General features: G+C 35.5%; 1 protein-coding gene across 1 annotated transcript; it reads left to right on the top strand.

The window, feature by feature from the left end:
* The first annotated feature begins 200 nt into the window (after positions 1-200).
* Positions 201-17,484, top strand: LOC150075311 (trypsin-2-like). The gene is made up of 6 exons (XM_090388442.1): positions 201-266; positions 494-585; positions 8,790-8,896; positions 16,608-16,879; positions 17,030-17,178; positions 17,323-17,484. Exons 1-6 carry the CDS (start codon positions 209-211, stop codon positions 17,482-17,484), a joined length of 840 nt encoding a protein of 279 aa, XP_090244568.1. The 5' UTR covers positions 201-208.
* The last annotated feature ends 3,018 nt before the right edge of the window (positions 17,485-20,502 follow it).

The following is a 20,502-nucleotide window of genomic DNA, read 5'->3' as shown; positions in this document are numbered from 1 at the left end:
GTGTGGGAATCTATTTATCTTGACGAAGGGCGATGCCCTTCTCTTAGTCTGCGAGAATGTTGATGCTGAAGATGTAGCCAATTTGGTGTGAGCGCTACCCAAAGGCAATCGCTGGTTGACAGAGCCGGTTCTGAGTAAGGGGGAAGGCTGTCTTATAAATAGATCTTCTCATATGAGGGGCAAAGAGAGTGGCTGACATCTTGAGAACATGGTGATATTCTTTAGTGTGCTGCTACTAGCGGGGAGGTTGCTGTTAATAGCAGGAAGTAAGTTTTATGTTTTCTTTAACATTTCCTGGCTGGTAAGTTCTCAAAATATTTTATTATACTACTTTATTGTCAATGATGTCACAAATTTGCATCTGCCCATTAAATAAAATTACCACAATACTTTGGAATTGTCATTTCAACTATGTTGTAAAATGAGAAATGTCTTCTTTTTTTTTTTTTTTTTTGCTGATAATTATAAAACTTAATTATTTTTGTACTTCCAGGAGCAGTCTTCTTCTTTGATAATAATGCCACTAATATTGGTGCTAAAATAGTTGGTGGACGGGATGCTACTCCGGGTGAATTCCCATGGCAGGTATGAATTTTCGCGTTAATAATCGAAACTACTGCTGGCACTTTGTCGACAAATATTATTAGAATTATTACGTTAAAACGTTTAAAAATTATTATTATTATTGCATTTATAGGTATAAAATCTGCTTTTATTTAGGAGTAAGAAACAGACATACAATTTTTCTTTATGATATAATGTTTCTTTGAGCATTTCATCCATTTAAATCTGCTACAAGATGAAATTAATATAAAATTTTCTTTGGTTCTGTGGTAGTTGAAAAAAAAAAAAATTTGGAAAAGACTTTTCTTTTACGATATGAGTGCATCCAGAGTTGGTTAGATATGGCTACAGAATGGAAAGGCAACTAACCTTTCTCTGAGTAACTAAATAATAAAAAAATAAAAACGAATGCCTCTGCAGTAATATATCTGTTGTCAGAAAAATTCTGACAACAGATATTTCACTTTTTCTGTATTGAATTAAATGGTCGCATGGTTGCTTAGAATTAAATGGTTGCTCACTCCATTTTCATGTGCTAATATATATACATTCTCTCAGAAATTTCTAACAACCATTACTTTTAGTCTATCGTTAACTAGCCACGGTTTATCGACTGTCATAAACATTTCCGATGAAGATGTAAATTCCTCTAGGGAAGGCGGAGGTTATATCGAAATATAAAAAGTAACTTCCTTTTTTAAAAAAAAAACAAACAAAGAAAATTTATTCAGGTAATTTCTAAATGAATGGCTCACCTTTAGCATTCATTAAACTGCAACCCTGTTCAGCTACTTAGCTGAACAATTTGACGCTAGCCTTTTACCTGTTTCTTGATTGATGTTCCTACAAATCCTACAGACGTTCCACATGATGCGCGTGGGTTGGGAGAGCACGTGGAAAAACACTCCTGCATTGATGAATTTCACGGGGATATTTCCTGCTATTTCAGATAAAAAAAAAGACTTTGAATTTTAATATTTTTAAGAATAAGTTAAGTGGATGGACACTAAATTTAAAAAAAATTTCATATTCTTTTTTGTTTCTGGATAAAATACACTAAACGATGTTGCATTTTTTATTATACGATTAGCGGTCACTGGCTAGTGGTTATATACTCGCTGGTCAAAAAATTAGAAACCTTTTGCAACTGGCTCCAACAGATAACTAAACGTACGTATGCAAATATAAGTTGCCGCATTGTATGATCACAAGTTCACTGGCATCATATAAATACTGTACACTTTCCTGGGACTTCTTAGTCGATGTGGTAATGGGGAAGACAGGTGATCTTTCCGATTTTCAGAAAGGCGTTATTGTTGGAGCTCGTTTAGCAGGAGCCACAATCAAAAAAACAAAGGAAATTACCGGTGTGTCGAAAGCAACCATCTCAAGAGTATACAATGAGTGAAAGAAATTCTGCAGAAAGCAGGTACTTCAAGAACTAAACCGCAATTTAAACCAAATTGTGTCAGAATAAAATGTTCAGTGTCAGTAAATGACTCAACACATTTTAGTCAAAGAAAGACCCATTTCCAACTGAATTAGGCAGCGGGAGCTGAAGAATCTGGGATCTGATAGCAGTGTGCCTATAAGACTTCTTTCTGTAAAAAATCGGAAGATTCGACTGGAGCGGTGTACCATCAACGCCAAGATTTGACTGTGGAACAGTGGAAAAAGATCGTCTGGTCTGGCGAGTCTCGATTTACAATTTTTTTGCACCAATGGTAGGGTGAAACTGTAGCGTGAACCTCATAAAGCCACGCATTCAAACTATCTCGTGTCCACCACTCAACGCTGTAGATGATATCATGGTATGGGGCATGTTCTGTTGGTACGGACTGGGTCCGCTCATTTTTACACTATTACACGGTCCTGTTACCTCCAATGAATATCTTTTTGTTGTATCAGACCAACCTCATTCCGCAATGCTTCATTTTTACCGGGCTACGATGGCTTCTTTCAAGTTGACAACGCAACTATTCACTGTACAGAAATTGTATCAATGGTTCAAAGAACATTCTTAAAGTTTCCAGCATCTATTCTGGTCGCCTAATTCTCCAGATCTGAATCCAATCTAGAATGTCTGGGATGTGCTGGAAAAGGCCATTTGACTTGCAGTTACCAACCAAAATACAGCAGCTGACAAATATCCTCATGGAAGAAAGGTCAAATTTGGAGCTATACTCTCTCATACACCTAACAAAATCTATGCCAGGAAGTGCACCGACGAAATTATTTTATAACAGAAACGAATATGTTAGAAGGTCATTTGATGGTCTACTGATATTTAGAAACAAGATAAACGAAATTTTCCTAAGCAGCTAGTAAAATACACTTAGCGAAAACGCAGTGGAAAAATTAACACACCGTAGGTCTACCATTGCAGGGGGGGGGGGGGAGAGAAGAGTCAGGAAAAAAAAGCGGCGGCTGGTTTGGTATAGTAGTTAAGGATCAATTGGGGGTTTTCGGAAATCTGGCAGGGGTGGAAGAGAATTTATAGGTTCACCTTTGCACATATAACAAACCTTTCTTGCCGGGCCCGTCTGTTTTTGCTCCTCGCCCCCGTAACCATCACTCCCATTTCAGAAGTAATTATATTATTGACAACGGTTGTCTTTACACAGATAATGTCTTTTTATAAGCCCAACTACTGCAGCTAACAAAGGTAGTCAGTTCCTCCACTCAAGCATATACAGTATTGCAAGTGACTCTTCTAATTGTGCTCACGTGTAGCTGCCACTCACAGAGAGTCAGCGTAAGGCTAACAACACACGCTCAAACAGACAGTCGTTCCAACTTTAGTAATTACAGTAACTTATTTGTGACAGGCTGTCGTACAGGTAGACAGACTGTAAGACAGCTGTAAAATAGCGCAAGATAGCTATAAGACAGCCTGTAAGATAGCGGAAACTGCTCCAATACGCGTCTGGGGCCACATATGCTGAAGTTTTCGTGGGATGAGTCCTCACCTTCACACCTCAGTTTTTGACACTCGGTGACACATTTTATTACTAATTCTCAAAAAAAAAAAAAAGAAAAGAAAAAGAACAAGTAATAAAATCTATTGAAAAGTGTAGTCAGTGTGTAGCCAGTGAGGGAAAAAACTTTTTTAAGGTAACGGTTTAGGTATTTTACCGATACCCATCATCAGACGGTGCTGCTGACAGACTCCTCTTGCCGATGCTCCCAGAAACCTAACGTTCATACCTTGCTCCCTGGTTTCTAGGAGCATCGGCAAGAGGAGTCTTCAGCATCGCCGTCTGATGATGGGTATCGGTAAGATACCTGAAACGTTACCTTAATGTATAAGCGAATAGCTTAATAAACTATATTATTAATTTTACGTGGTATAAGGGTGGTATTATATTTAGTAATAATCTTAATAGAAAACGACCATGTAACGTCCTTCCCTAACTATAATAATAATAATAATAATAAATCAATATTTGAATACCTACTGCTGATGTGAGCACAAAAGTGTCCTTTGACGAAGCCAAGCGTTCTTGACCGAACGACAAGGTCACTTAACTGCTTCAGCGCGTGTGCACCCTAACTGGCATGAGGTATTAACTCCAGTCTCGACTGTTCGTTTGGTCGTGTAAAGCGGACCTACGCTGCAGAAGAAGAAGAATAAGAGCTGCGTTGGGTTAGCCCAGTGATTTTCAACCTTTTTTTAATAACGGCACCCCTAAGTAATTTATTTTATTTTGCAGCACCCCTACTAAATTTTCTGCCTGTTAGATCCGATTCTCTCCCTGTGTGTGTGTGTGTGTGTGTGTATATATATATATATATATAATATTAAAAAATATATATGTTATATGATAGTTATTACAATAATATAATTATTAGTAAATTAATAAGAGGAGTTTACCTCAATATAGTAACGTAGAACACTTTTCCGTATGATACCCTCCAGAAATTAAAACGGGAAAAACGAAAAAATCGACAACTTACCGGTACATTAAAGTAAAATATAAATAATTAAATAATCAATTTAACACAATTCAAAATCAATTTAAAACAATTAAAATTCAAATTAACGCAATTAAAAGAATCTAACAAAAATATTATATTCAAAACGATTTTCCTTCCTGAAGCTGACAATGCTTTTCGACCGACTGTCGTGATCACAGGAATGAAAATTACCGAATCAGGCTAAACCTGCAACTTAAATAGTGATTATATGTCTTCGCGCATGCGCGTAAAGGTCCATACATCGGAGATCAAATATGGCCGCCGAACATTAACAGAATTCTCGTGTAATTTCTGTCCCATATGTTGAACAGTGGCACAAACAGCTTAACAGATTCTTTAAAGATACCGAATTTAAAATTATAGCTAGGCCTATACGGAAGTTACATACTATATTGAACAATCGCTCGGTTCTTTCCGCGTTCGCAACACAAATTAATGATCTGGTATACAACATTTCTTGCGGTGATTGCGACTCGTCTTACCAAGGTTCCACGCGGTTTTCTCTTAATATTCGTGTAAATCAACACGAAGCCTCAGTTCGTGCTTCTCGTTCAGCAGCGTCAGAATTAGCCTTTCATGCCATTAACGAAAAACATACTTTTTTATTTAACGAGGCCAAAATACTTAACGTTCAACGTAATTATAGGCGACTATTAATTGCAGAAACCGTTGAAATTAAATTACACGAGAATTCTGTTAATGTTCGGCGGCCATATTTGATCTCCGATGTATGGACCTTTACGCGCATGAGCGAAGACATATAATCACTATTTAAGTTGCAGGTTTAGCCTGATTCGGTAATTTTCATTCCTGTGATTACGACAGTCGGTCGAAAAGCATTGTCAGCTTCAGGAAGGAAAATCGTTTTGAATATTTTCGTTAGATTCTTTTAATTGCGTTAATTTGAATTTTAATTGTTTTAAATTGATTTTGAATTGTGTTAAATTGATTATTTAATTATTTATATTTTACTTTAATGTACCGGTAAGTTGTCGATTTTTTCGTTTTTTCCGTTTTAATTTCTGGAGGGTATCATACGGAAGTGTTCTACGTTACTATATTGAGGTAAACTCCTCTTATTAATTTACTAATATTATTATCAACGTAGAACATATTGAGTATTACAGCTCTGATTCATACTATCTAATAATATAATTATAAAAATTACATTTCATAATACAAATTATATATATATACAGCATATAATAATTTTAATCTTTATATAGAGGTACTAAGTAAACATCAATTATAGATCACTACAAAATTAAAAATATACTGTACACCTTTTTATAATGAAATAAACATATAAATAAAAAAATAATAATAATAAGTTTAGGTAACTTAAACCCAAATTACGCGGCACCCCTGGAATGTTGTTGCGGCATCCTAAGGTGCCGCGGCACCCAGGTTGAAAACCAATGGGTTAGCCCAATAGATTTCATGATCGGTTCTCCTGAGGTTTCAGTATACGAAATAACTGAATTATGAAAGTACAGCTATATAGCTCTAGCCTGGATTGCTGTGCGCATATGAAAATATTATTGAACATACGTTTCCCGCCTTCACGTTTTGTTGGGCAGATGATGCACCAGCTGCAACAACAACAACACGAAATCTAGAAATAACATCACAGCGTGCTCATGTCGGTGAGTTGTATGGTGTAGGAGTGATTAATAAAATTAATATAAAATTGCTATAAAACAATATTATAATATTATTAAGAAAATAGTATTATTTACTATTTTCTTGTATGGTATCAACTAATTAAAATAATTTATAATTACATGTAACTTCATTTCATTAAATAGATAAAAATTCTGTACCAGGTAGATAATGTGTCCTAGCATGTTTTACATTTAAGACTCATCGGCAGGTGTTAAAAACGTTTTAATTTTTAAATATTAATAAAATTCATGGATAATAATAAAACAATGTTTTTATTTTATTAATAATAATTACATATCGGTTACTGAAAGTATTGGTCTGTGATGCCTAAAGTAGGACATAATTTTTACATTGAAGAGATTATAATTATAGTTCACGACTAAATACAACATCTATAGTTGTTCCATTACGTATAGTATTTATCGAAAGATCTGATGACATATCCAAGTTGAAGAATGTTTTCATAAATGTGCAGAACTCTTTTCCAGCCTCAGAGTTTAATTGTAAAGAAAAAAATTACATTCAATCTGAAAACACCAGGTGACTTGAAACCAGATGCGTTTTCGAATAAACGCATTTCCCAGTTTCCGAAAGTTTTTTTGTATCTCAAAACCTTAATATTTCTGTTTATAAATTCCTTAGCTTTCCAACGAATACTATACGTCCACATTAACCCGTTTATTACGTGAGAATATTTTCTTGATCACATGTTCATATCCTGGAAAAATTACTGCAGTTTTCAGAGGTTTGAAAGTTTTTTCCTGTAGTATAGAGTCAAGATGAAGCTCGGTGCAAAATTTCATTAAGTTTGGTCCAGTAGAATATAAATTATTGTTGCCTTCATACAAGTATAATTGCAACCATTCAAATTACAATAATTCGTTTCTGGCGGAAGCTGAAGATGACATCACTTCCGTAAAACTTTTCGCATGACGGCTTTTCGTTACAAAATTTTTGGAATAACGCCAATAAAAATATTTTTAACGTCAAAAAAGAAAAAAAAACTGGAGGTGAAAAACAGGTGGTTGCACACACACACACACACACACACTTGAGACCAGGTCAAGAGTTGCCACTGATACTGATAAATTAAATATAAAATATAAAAAATCAATTAATGAATACTTTTTATATGTTTCTTTTTCGTTTTTAAAACTTAGCTAGGTAACCAGGTTAATATGGACTTGCCGCTGCTGCAACAGCAGCTTTAAGAATATTAAAAATTAAAATTAAAAACTGAAAGCTAGAATCTGTAACATAAACTGGAATTATATGTAAACAGCAAAATTATTCATATTAAAATGAAAAGTTATTACCATATCGTCAGCGGTAATCAACCTTCCTGGTACAGGAAGATTGATCTTTAAACGGCTATAAAGTAAGATGGGGGAGCCCACAGTTCTGTAATATCCCAGGTCGGATTTACCGGGTACAGTGGCGCTTTTGTTTTAGGGTTCCAAAGTTGGCGGTGCCCCAGACCAATGAAATTACTATAAAAATTTAAATATTTTTAGCTTTTATTTCGTTTATTGCATAAAATTTCTTTATATCATTCACTCATTCATTTATATTACATTCATATTAAAATACTCTGCGATCCCACGAGCACGGTGTGAGATCCTCAGAAGAGATCCTCTGAAAAATATATGCTTCGGAGTCTCAGACTACCTAATTCCGCACTGGTAATATCTTATGGTAAAATAGTTTATAATGAAAACTATTATAATTTCGAAAACCCAAATAATAAAATTATAATTTCGAAAACAGTTTTGAGAGTAAAACATAACTATGAAAGTCAATTTTGAACATGAAATTCTGAACAAGCTTCGACCATAGTTATATCATTTTCCGAATATATTTCAGGCGCGAGGGTGCATAAATACATGTGCCTTGAATGACTGGGGTTCAAGTCGTGACTGCTAAATATGGTGTTGTTTCTTGTATTCTTTCTATCTTATGAACTTCTCTGACCGTGTGGTCGCCCTGAAGTATAAACAGAAAATTTATTTCTGTTTATACTTCAGGACAATTTCGTCGTAATTTCTAAATTTATATTTATTTGCTGAGTGAGAGAAATAATGAAATTAACTGTTTGGTTATTATCATAACTTTTACACGTAGCACATTGATAATTACAGTTCATTTTAAACTGGTGATTCACTTCAACACATACTGTATATCGGCCGTATGCTTAACGTGCAGCCAAGAATACAGCTTAAGCCTAATGATCAAAATCGATGAAATCACAAAAAAGTACTTATCTTTTTTAAATTATATTTAGTACTTACCTGTTTTATTAATAATAGATATCCAAGAAACTAATATGAACTGTTATGCAAGAAACTAGTATAACTTTTTTAAATGTTCAAAAAAATTAAAAAAAAAACATTAACAAACCAAACATCACACAAATTTCAACTACAATAATAAAGCAGAGCGCCCTCTGACCTTTATTAATGAGTATATTAATAAAACAAACCGCCCTCTACCTTTTATGCACGGGTACATTTATGAAGTGAAAATTTAATTATAATTGACAATTTCAAAATGCTTATCGTGTTTTATAATATGATTTCTTGTAGGTATCATTATTGCTCAAACATCCTCAACATGGAACGATTGAGCACTGGTGTGGCGGAGTACTTATCGACAAAAGCTGGGTTCTGACAGCGGCTCATTGCATTGTGAAGTAAGTTTTAGTTCTTATTGCGCCCAGTTAGGGTGCAATGTACTATTTTATTATATTATTGTCGGTGATTTTCTAATTAATTTTGTTTTCTGAAAGAAATCGATTTTAATAAAAAAAAATTAACTCTCACGCGCGCGCACACAAAAAAATAATAAAAAAAAGAAAACTTTTATAGTTTTTATTGTGACTTCGTTTTGCTTCGAAGCATGTCTATAAATTGCATAACGAAAATGCGAGACGGAAGTGACGTCATTTCCGTCTTGCATTTTCGTTATGCAATTGGTTTTACTTTAGTTCGAAATAACGATGTAACGTTTTATGCTCACGACCGCTACTTATTCTACCGAATCAACGTTCGTGACTTCATTAACATCATTTACGTACAATAAAGATTAATTTAATTTAGGTAGTAACGTGTTTTGCGTCATTTTCGTTTCACGTTTTCGCCAAAGGGCCGAACACTGACTGTCGGACCGAAATTTAGCAGAAAGATGTTTTCACACTAAGAATGAACTTAATTATTGTGTTAGTGACTGCATTAGCATCACTTAATTACATCATTAACGGAAATGACATGTTTAAGTGATGCTAAAATGACGTCACTTCCGCGTCACATTTTCGTGACAAATTGGTTTTACTTCAGTCCGAAATTTAGTAGGTGCGAGCAAAGATGTTTTCGCATCAAAACAATTCATAAAAATTTCTGCCTTCGAGACTGGTTTCTAATTAAAAGTTTTTCTGATCCATGCCTTTTCCCCTCGTACGCTGTGGTCGAGCCAAAAAATGGAATTCAAGCCCATATGGAAAGGCGGACCATCTCAGTGAGGCTGTTTTTCTCAATGCAGGTGATGTTTCTAGTGCCCACTGACCATCATTCTAATAACAACGAGACCGAACAACCAGCCACTGCAGTTCAATAAATCTGGTGTTACTAGATATCCTACTTGGAATTAGGCTAGTGATATAGTTCCTTTCACTGAACGTGCAGCGATGTGAATGTGCGCAAGGTTTTGGCCACCTCCAGAACTTCCATTTGCGTTTCTTGTTTTGGTCATAAACACTTCCAGTGCTTCACTGTCTACGAAAGCTAGCATAGTGCTATCCTCTGTGTATAAACTGCAAGGCATCCTACTTTGTGCAATTTGCAAAATGAATATGGCGCTGAAGTATATACCAATTTCTTTTAATGTGTACACTTCTGTTCAAAGGATTCCTTTGACTTGAAATATATGAATAAAACTAATGGTTTCATTTACATGGGCAATGCAAAAATATACAGCTTACTTTCATTGATCAAATTTTAATATACTCGTGTATATAATAACATGAAGTAAAGAGTGGAGAGTGAGTGGATTAAAAAAATAATAATAATAGATATTATGGATCAGGGACATTGCATAAGCAAATGTACCTTACAACCATAATGTATAAATAGTGGTATATAGAAAGTGTGAAGTAGAAGTTTGTTAGTATTGAACGTACGGTATACACAAGAAGTGAACTAGAAGAAATGAATAACAAATGTGATATACGATAGGATAAAGTGACGAAATAAGATACGGTAAAGCGACTAAATAAGATAGGATAAGGCGGCTAAAATAATATGCAGGTAAAATAAGACCACGTTGCGGTGTTACTCACAATTTCAATGTCTTAGTCATAAGTCATCCACCGAAATTATGAGAAAGACCGCAATACTCTTGATTCTGTTTCCGACATTTTCTGTATGCTATTGAAGACGTTATGAACGATTTTAATTTTGCGGCAGAAATAGGGCTTAATAAGTCATGCCATAATTATAAGTAGAGCATACAGATCATGGATGACCTTACAGAAGCAAGAAAGAGCCAGAAAAATTGCAGTAGTGAAAAAAGATTTTAATAATGAAAAAATGGGAAGAAGCAGGAGCATTGCCGTCTTTCTCATAATTTCGGTGAACGACCTGACGAAGAATTGAAATTGTGAGTAACACCGCAATGTGGTCTTATTTTACCTCCATATTATTTTAGTTGCCTTGTCCTATCTTATTTAGTCGATTTATCATATCTTATTTCGTCACTTTATCCTATCGTATATCACTACATTTTTTATTCATTTCTTCTAGTTCACTTCTTGCGTATACCGTAGGTCCAATGGTATCAAACCTCTACTTCACACTTTCTATATGCCATGATATAGTAGACTATGGTAGTGTAAAAATATCGGATTAGCAATAAGGTAACAGGTTGAGTGAGTTAAGGTGCAGTCTGAGAATGACCTGTGCGTCAAAACAGCCCAAGTAACGTGCAAAGGCCAACGCCGGCACTGTGGCAAAACCTAGAAGTACATTATACGTACAATACAAGGTGAAAGTAAAGCAAAATGAGAAAAAAAGTAAAGCAAAATGAGATAAAAAGTAAAGCAAAAAGAGATAAAAGTAGTAATGGTAGTAACATAAAATGTAATGAACTAAAAAACATAAATTGAAATATATAGGGCAAAATTATAAAATGTGTTAATAATGGGTTAGTAGATATATTGAAAGGGACTTTATCGAGGGCTAAACCTCTCAATATATCGGCCCATAATTAACGCAGCTATCTGTTTCTGTTGTCAACTGCCCGCATAACTTGGTTCGAATAAATGTAGGCTAGTATAATAATAATATAGTACCAAAGCAGGTAAGGTAATTTAGCAGTATATAATATAAGGGCCAAAAGCTGATAGTAAGAAGATTTAGATTAGTAGTTTACGTGCGAGATGACTATTAGCCCGACAGATAGCTTAGTAGCATAAAGAATACAATAGAGCAAGAGCTCCATCCACTGTTGTTATATATTTATATTATCTGTGTTCAATAGGCAGCATGGGCTAAAGGAAGGCGAAAGGAAATAGGATAAAGAATAGCAATATTACCTCAATCCCCCTCGAATTGCTCTAATAGTTCATGAGGTATGAAAATGTAGAGTTATATAGTATATAGCTAAAAGAAGTATAAAAAAAGGAAGAATACAAATGTACGTGGGAAGAAACCGGGAGCGTAACTTCCCGTCCCTTAAAGAAAGGGATCCTGGTTTATGGTTATATAAGTATCACATCGTGTATATATATACACTGAATGATCACTGAATTATGACCATCCCTACGAAAACTGAATGCGAACCATTGACCACGCGAGGTACGAGAGTGCGCAGTTAGTCGACCTAGGTAGCATAGATAAGCTGTCAGTGGTTCAGTAGGTAGTAAAATTCCGAGCGTGATGGGTAAAAGGAAGGATTTATCGGACTTTGATAAAGGACAGATTGTGGGAGCTCGACCTCGACGAACTGGTGCCTCGATTTCCCAAACAGCTGAACTGGTGGGGTGTTTGAGAGCCGCCTTAGTTAAAGTGTAACAGGAGTGGTGTCAAAATGGTCAAACAACGACCGAACGGCAAAACTGCAAAGGTCAGCGAAAGGTTGAAGTTAGAGGTGAGCGCCGAGTCCAATGACTCGTACAGGCGAACAGTCGCAGCACTGTTGAAGAGTTGACTATCCAATACAACATGGCCCAACCTGGGACAATATTTGCCATGACCATGCGTCGCTCGCTCGCACACATGAGCTATACCAGCGGACGACTCCTACGGCATCCTCTCCTAACAAAGGTTCATCGGCGTAAAAGACTCGCCTGGTGCAAAGAGCATGCAAGTTGGACGTTAGAAGACTGGAAGAAGATGTGCTGGTCGGATGAGTCACGTTATTTACTCCACACCGTGGATGGTCGTGTACGGATTTGGCGTCAACATGAAGCTCTTCATCCATCATGAATGGTATCAAAAGTGGAGGCCGGTGGAGGCGGTTGTATGGTGTGGGGCATGTTTCGCTGGCAGGAACTTGGATCCCTGGTGCATATGGAAGAACGTATCAGTGGTCTCCGCTATCGTCAACTGCTTGCTGACTGTATACACCCCGCTATATTGCACTTTTTTCCGAATGGCGATGGTGTCTTTCAAGATGCCAATGCGCTGAGTCATAGGGCACTTGTTGTGCAGGAATGTTTTTGAGGAACACAGTTCTGACTTCCAGTATATCGATTGGCCTCCGAACTCCGCCGATATCAATTCCATAGAGCATTTGTGGGACACTGGAAAGGCATATCAGGCGTCTGGATACACCAATCACCTCCATTCCTGCATTGCTGGCTGCATTACACACAGCTTGGTTGGCCATACCTCCCGAATGCTTCCGACATTTTGTTGAATCAATGCCATGTCGTATAGCTGCTGTACTGAAGGCAAAAGGAGGACCTACGAAGTATTAGGTAGGTGGTCATAATTCAGTGATCACTCAGTGTATATATAATAAGCTAAATTAAAATAGGATATTGCCAGTAGCATGGCAAACCAGTAGAGTGAAAATGAACTGAACCAAATAAAATTTATTTTAATATATATTTCAGTAATTTTTATTTCTCTATTTAATTTTTGGATTAATTCGATTATATATATATATATATATATATATATATATATATATATAAGAAATGTCAATAAAACATAAAACAAAGATAAAACAACAATTGATTTCTTTCATTGAAAATAAACTAAGAAAACAATCAAATTTAAAACCTGAGTCACAATTTAAAAAAAACTTTTGCGATCACCTCCTTTAAGTTGCTCGCAACCACCGAGAAGTGACTCAGTTTGAGAACTTATGCCTCAACTGCTTGTCGTTTTTGTTAATGTGGATTTTATGTTATGATAGTTTACTTTTATTATCCTACACTGCTTTATGTATTTATTTTTATTTGATATATGTATAATTATTTTTTTCTCTTACCCCATATTTACTGTCTTAAGTTTTCATTAACTTTTGTTTGTATCATTTTGTCTTTGTTAAACATAACATTTTTACAGTGATAGGAAATGCTATTTATTTCGAACAATAAAGATATTCCAAAATGGTTCATGCTGGGTGATGGCCAATGGCACAGCCCTGTAGACAAAGTCGAAGATTGCTTATTCGCATAGTAAAAAGAAATAAATTAAAAAAAAAAAAAATTCAAGAAATAAATTCATTTGTCTAGTTCCTCCTTGAATAAATTCAAGGAAGAAGTAGAAAAATTCTTGTAGGGTATGAATGGCAGAAGTGCGTTCCTCTGTGCGTTACTCCTCCTCCTTTACAGTATTCGTGAAATCCCTTAACTAAGAGGGCCCTAACTAACTCTGGAAAGTCTAACCGGGCGTTCCAGTTAATCCCAAAGATGTTCAATTTGGTTGAAATCAAGCTCTATGCTGGCCACTGCGACATGCCAATCTTCAGACCATGCATTCTCAACCTTGCTTTCCGACATGAAGGGTTTATTTTATTGTTCTGTACTGATGGCATAATGGAGTGATTTTAATAATAGAAATAATCGATTTCAATAAATATTTATGATTAAAAGTCATCGTTAAGCTCATTCAAAATTCAATGCTAGTTTATTTTTGCAAAAAATCACCATACATATAATCCTCTTAAAAGGAATTAAATAAGTTGTAAGTGAATAAAATTGAAACTACTGCACATAAGAACCAAATTTTTATGATAAGTAATATAGCGTTGAAATCTATACGAAAATTAAAATATGTACAAAAATTTACAGTATGTTCCAGTAAAATCAGTTCCTCCCAAACGAAGTTTTCTCCAAATCCGTGAAAATAATAAACAAGGGAAGAAATCAATTACCTTTCAAATATTTTGTGAAAAGTAATATTTAATTTTGTAATTCTGTATTTTTACGAAAGTCAAAGCTAAAAATTTCACAAAAATTGTGGGCCTCAAAAATTTTCTTCCATATTTGAAATATGAGAGAAAAACATGAAACAAGGTACATAATGTAAGCGTTACTTTACATATCGTTTCAGTCGTTCTTGAATATCAAATAACAGAATTTAAAAGGAATTAAAAACCTCTCTGACCCTATATTTTACTTAAGAAACGTGAAAACATCAGTTGATCATTTTGAACGATTAAAAGAGTAGGTTATGAAAGCTTGGTGTGAATCTGGACTTTCCTTCTACAGCAATGCCAAACTTCTGAAAATACTGAAATTTCAACTCGTTCGATTTTAATAAAATATGGGATGATTGGACAAATATTTTTTAAAAATCCAGATATAAGATTTAATCAAAATTTTCCCAATAGGAAGCGAGCTGTGGACGAACATAAAAAAAAAATAAAAAATAATAAAAATATATGTATGCATTTGTGTTTCTTTTCAGGCGAAAAGAAATGGGTTATTATATTCAAAAGCGTTTACCAAAAAGCCTCACCATGTGATGAGTAGCCGTGAGGCAAAATTTGTGTAAGAGTTCTTTTTTACGGGTGGATTGAGGGGGATTAGGTTAGCCTACTGATATAATATTTGGTAAAAAAGATCCAATGGAATATTCTGAATAGGCAGTGAAATTTTGAAAAGGATCAAAGCTACCTTACCAGGTTTATTGCATCTATTTGATGCGATTAAAGGCCAATTTCAATTTGAATAAAATTATTCGAAACAATATTTCAAATAAGAGTAGAAAATCTACAGAGAGAGAGAGAGAATAATCATTACTAACCGAGATGCTAACGAATTAAATCTGCCAACCATGAATCCATAATTGAATGAATGGATTATAACCTCTTTATTATACCCATCACTAGTAGTGTTGGAAAATGTAAGGGTGGCTTCCATAAAATTGTCACATGACATGGTGAAGACAATAGGTGCGTTATATGCTTATATGCTAAAGCGCCTAAAAATTACTAATCCTGTGATATTGCTGTATTTTTTTTCAACCTTTTTGTATTGCCCCATAGAGCATTTTGGAAAGTGAGAAGAATTGGAGAACACAACCTAAAGACTAAGAAAGCCAAAGCTAACTGGATGAATATGTCCCGATTTTCTAATACCACACATGACATCAGACTATTGTTTTCACCGAAACTCTGTTAGCTCTCTCGGTGTGCACATTGGTTAGCATACACGTTTGAAATGAATTCTGGAATAAATGATCACTTACAGAAAATACTTCCATATTTGCACATTTTCCTGCAATCAGACCAGTGTCCCATGACTTCTAGTAGCACAGTATATACTGTATATATCATATGTATTTGTTTAGTTTTATATAAAATTATTTTATTTTATTAATTTTAATAAAATAAAATAATTTTAATTTTATTCATTTAATTCATTTCGTTCTGATAAAGTAAACAATATTATAGCATTAAAAAAAAAGGTCGATATTCCTTCAAAGCTAAGGCTGAATTTTAGTCCCCGATGTCTTAGTGCTGGTGGTTGAAGTTAAATTCTCACCTGTGACGTCATTACACAAACGAGAATTACAAGACTTATACTATTTTCTTTCTAAGTTCTACCCTACTTCTCGTGCATGACTAGGGTAGTCGTAAAAACCATGTTCCTTAAAGTGCCTCGCTGTTCTCAGTCCGCCGAACTAATTGGATTAGAGTGGAAATCTTTAATTGAAACTTGCCTCGTTGCTAGAAAGCCTGGTGGCTCATTAAGTCCTACAATTCATTTCCATTAATGCAGTGTTATGATGCGCTCTCTCTCTCTCTGTATATGATAATCTTGAACAGACAAGCTTTTGTTTTTTCTTTTTCATTTCTCGACTTTTTTTTTTGCAAAAATAAAGTTTTAATTTGCCATTCAAAAAAAAGAACCAACAAAAATCGCTAAAAAAGAGATATTGTATTTTTTCCAGCCCACTTTTTGTATTGCCCCATCCAACGTTTTGGAAAGTGAGAGTTGGAGAACACAACCTAAAGGTCAAGGAAGCCAGCGAAAAATGGATGGATGTGTCCCAGATTTTCTACTATCCCTGGTATCAAGGCTACGACAATGACATCGCAATAATGAAACTTAAGGAACCTATAACAGAAACTGCGTTTGTAAAACCCATCAGTCTTCCAACCAAAGATACGGTATTCATAGGCAAAACCTGTGAGGCTTCCGGATGGGGAAAGTTGGACTTCAGTAAGTATATATTCGAACCTATTCTGTGAGCACATATTTGTAATAATGATCAATATATCAAAAATTGATGAGATATTTGAATATTTGAAATTTTATATCACTTTTTGTTTGCGCTGCTAATAAAATCGAACGATTCTATCTTTAAATTAGAATTGAAAGGATCTGATACGTTACGAGTAGTAGAATCTCCTATCATGGACAACAAAAATTGTGACGGTTACCGAACCAGATTCAAAGTGACAATACGAGAATGGCACATCTGCTCTGGTCATTCTGTGGGAGGGCGTGGTACATGCCAGGTAAGTCAATGACTTAGTTGTAAATTTACCTTGATCTTATCATATGACCTTTCGGACTTTAGGATGAAGTTTTTACTATTAATATGTATATATATTTTTACATTATCAGAATGCAGATCGATTAATGTATTATTCTTTTTTCAGGGAGATTCCGGAGGTCCTCTACAGTGCAAGATGAGCAATGGGAAGTGGGTATTAGCAGGACTGACATCATTTGGCTCTGTATGTGCTAAACCAGGATTTCCAGATGTCTACACCAATGTCGCCTATTTCCTTTCTTGGATTAAACAGACAATGGGGGTATAAATTCTCGAAATCTGCACGCCCATTTATAACTGCCTCATTTATTAATAATGGGCTCTTTTTACTGATGCGTGATTTGTTTCCATATTTATGTGCACGTGATACATTTTACTGATGTTAGTGTACACGAGAAAGTGTAAAAGGACGGGAAAAATAGATAGGTAGGTAGATAGATGGATAGAGAAGGTGAAAAAATTTAGTGGGATGGCTGGTACATCGTTCAAGAAATAAAAGGAAATTTACCAAAAAACATCATATTTTGTTGTGTCACTTTACATATATTTCGACATCTTATAAAAGTTTACAGCAACTAATATTCTAGTGTTCAGATGATGGACAGAACAATGGAAACAAAGGACAAAACAAAGTTACATTAAAATCTTATATAAATGAAAAAATCTTACATAAATCTTAAAATCTGATTTTATAAATAAAAAGAAAAGAACTGAGTGTTTTTTTTTTTTTTTTAATTTTTGTTAGTTCAGTGGTAATCCTTACAAAAAATCAAGGGCACTTAGTTAAAATGTAATATGTAACTAAGATTGACCGAAATTGATATGGCTGAAAATAAAAATTATTTTATTAATTATTATAGATAATTAATAGTTAATTATAATTAATAAGTTCGCAGACTGCCAGGCGTCCACAACTGCCGTATGGTTTAGCTGGTTCTCTGTCTGATTGTGTAACAAAGTACTGCTGTTTGAGAATTAGTATAGCATGATAATTTATTTATTCCATATTTATTGTTTGTGTAAGATTTATTGTTTGTGTAAGATTTGTTGTTTGTGTAAGATTCTACATTTGTAAATAATTCTATTATTAAGTAACTCGGAAGCCATATGGAAGTTAGTGTTAATTAATCTCTGTTGAATAGAAAATTAGGCCAATAAAAAATTTACAGTTGAAATAAAAATATTTTTAACCTGGACATATACTAAATTTGCCGGGACAGCAGTCTAAAATCCTGGACGTATGGTCATCCTACCTATGCCATCGCTTCTGACATGATTCAGACAAGTGTCAACAACAGGGATGCACTAAATGGAGTTGCTACTGAAATTTAGATCCCTAAAGGAACTCTATAAAAATGAAAAAAATAAAATAAAATGAAATAAGTAACTTGGACAACAATATCATGCCCCATTTTCTTACCCTTACACTTACAGACCGGCTAGATGTACACATTGAACCTATTAACACATCAATAATTTAGCCCTCTGGTGGAGAAATTTATCGCCTCTAAAAAAATAAATAAATAATGATAATAAATTATTGCCTGCTGCCACTGTTAATCTTTTAGTCTGTGTATCCCCCAAGCTAGCAGTTTTCCGACCCACCTAACACTACCTCAACAGCATCAGCAAATATTCTTGCACTCTTTCTATTTAAATTTACCCCATCCCCAAAGAAGCAGTCTCCCCGGTTAAGCACAGACCACACTGAAAAAAAATTCTACCCCCCATGAGTCTTGCACAATCTCTCCAGGGCCGAATTGATTGACAAGGCTCTCATCATATACTCCCTCCTATCATGTCTAGGCAGAATTGCAGACACTTTCAAATTCAACCCTAGCTCCCGACTTTGTTTTAATATTGACCTGTACTTGCTAATTAAATCTGCAGATCTCTTACTCTTAAGGTCATTAGTGCCAACGTGTACAACAATATCACCTTTTGTGCCCTTAAAAGATGAGATCTGCTCTACAACGTCATCAACTTTTGCCCCTTCATTTCTCCCCCGAGCCACAGCACTCCTGCTACTCTGTGAACTTTGCTTCGCAGTTCTAGTTTGGGACACCATTTCCGTTTAAATACAGTTTAATTAACAATGAAATTTAATAAGATTAATAAATTTTATTGATTACTTGATAATACTATACTAAGCTAAGAGATTATTAATACAGTGCTCCGTATTACTCTATCTAGTTTCAGTTCGAGATATACGTTACGCTATTTCATATCGATCTATAGAATGGCGCCAGGTGGGCAGGAGCGGCAGTGCGTAGCACACGCTTCTTGATTAGACCCGGGTTCGAGCCCATGACCACCAAATACGGAGGATGCGGAAAGGTCAGGGAATGACCACCGCATATCCCCGGAGCAATATGGCCTTAGTTGCTAATGCTCATAAAAACCAAATAACAAACAAACACCATAAAATTCATGCATGATGGTGCTCTGTCCTAAATTGAGGGGCCCATCAAGCTCTCAGCTGCCCACATCAACGCCAGAGCTTGCACTTGGTCATCACGCAATACAGCGGCAACCCCCAAGGCAGAATGCGCTGGTCACACAGGAACTAGTAGTTGTTGGTGACTCTCTTGTCAGGGAAACGGGGAACATGCTTTGTAAAAAGGATAGGTGGAACAGGACCAGGGTATGTCTGCCAGGGGCAAAGGTCGATGACGTTGTAGAGCGGATATCTTCTTTTTAAGGGCACAAAAGGTGATATTGTTGTATATGTTGGCACTAATAATATTAAGAGTAGGAGACCGGCGGAATTACTTAACAAGTACAGGTCACTGTTGAAAAAAAGCCGCGAATTAGGGTTGAATTTGAAAGTGTCTGCAATTCTGCCCAGACACATTGGAGGGAGTATACGATGAGAGAGCCTTGTCGATCAATTCGGCCATGAAAAGATTGTGCAGGGCTCAAGGGGTAGAATTTTTTTCAGCCTGGTCTGTACTTGTTAACAGGAGAGACTGCTTCTACAGGGATGGGATACACTTAAATAGAAAGGGTGCAAGAATATTTGCTGATGCTATCGAGGCAGTGTTAGGTGGATCGGAAAACTGCTAGCTTGGGGGGATACAAGGACTAAGAGATTAACAGTAGCCACTGGCAGAGGTGAAAGTGATTCTTGCACTGCTTTTATTGGAATGAGAAGCAGCCTGGAAAACAAGATGTAGGGTATTTCAGAGACTGCTGGGAGTCATTACGGTACAAGTAAACACATGGGTTGTGTTAGGATAGCTAAGAATAGGAACAGGTGCATGTATACTTGCGTGTACACCAATGC

Source organism: Mastigoproctus giganteus, chromosome 14 (assembly GCF_048544385.1).
Source record: "Mastigoproctus giganteus isolate SK-2022 chromosome 14, ASM4854438v1, whole genome shotgun sequence".
Lineage (NCBI taxonomy): Eukaryota > Metazoa > Arthropoda > Arachnida > Uropygi > Thelyphonidae > Mastigoproctus > Mastigoproctus giganteus.
This window is presented reverse-complemented; position numbering and strand designations above follow the sequence as displayed.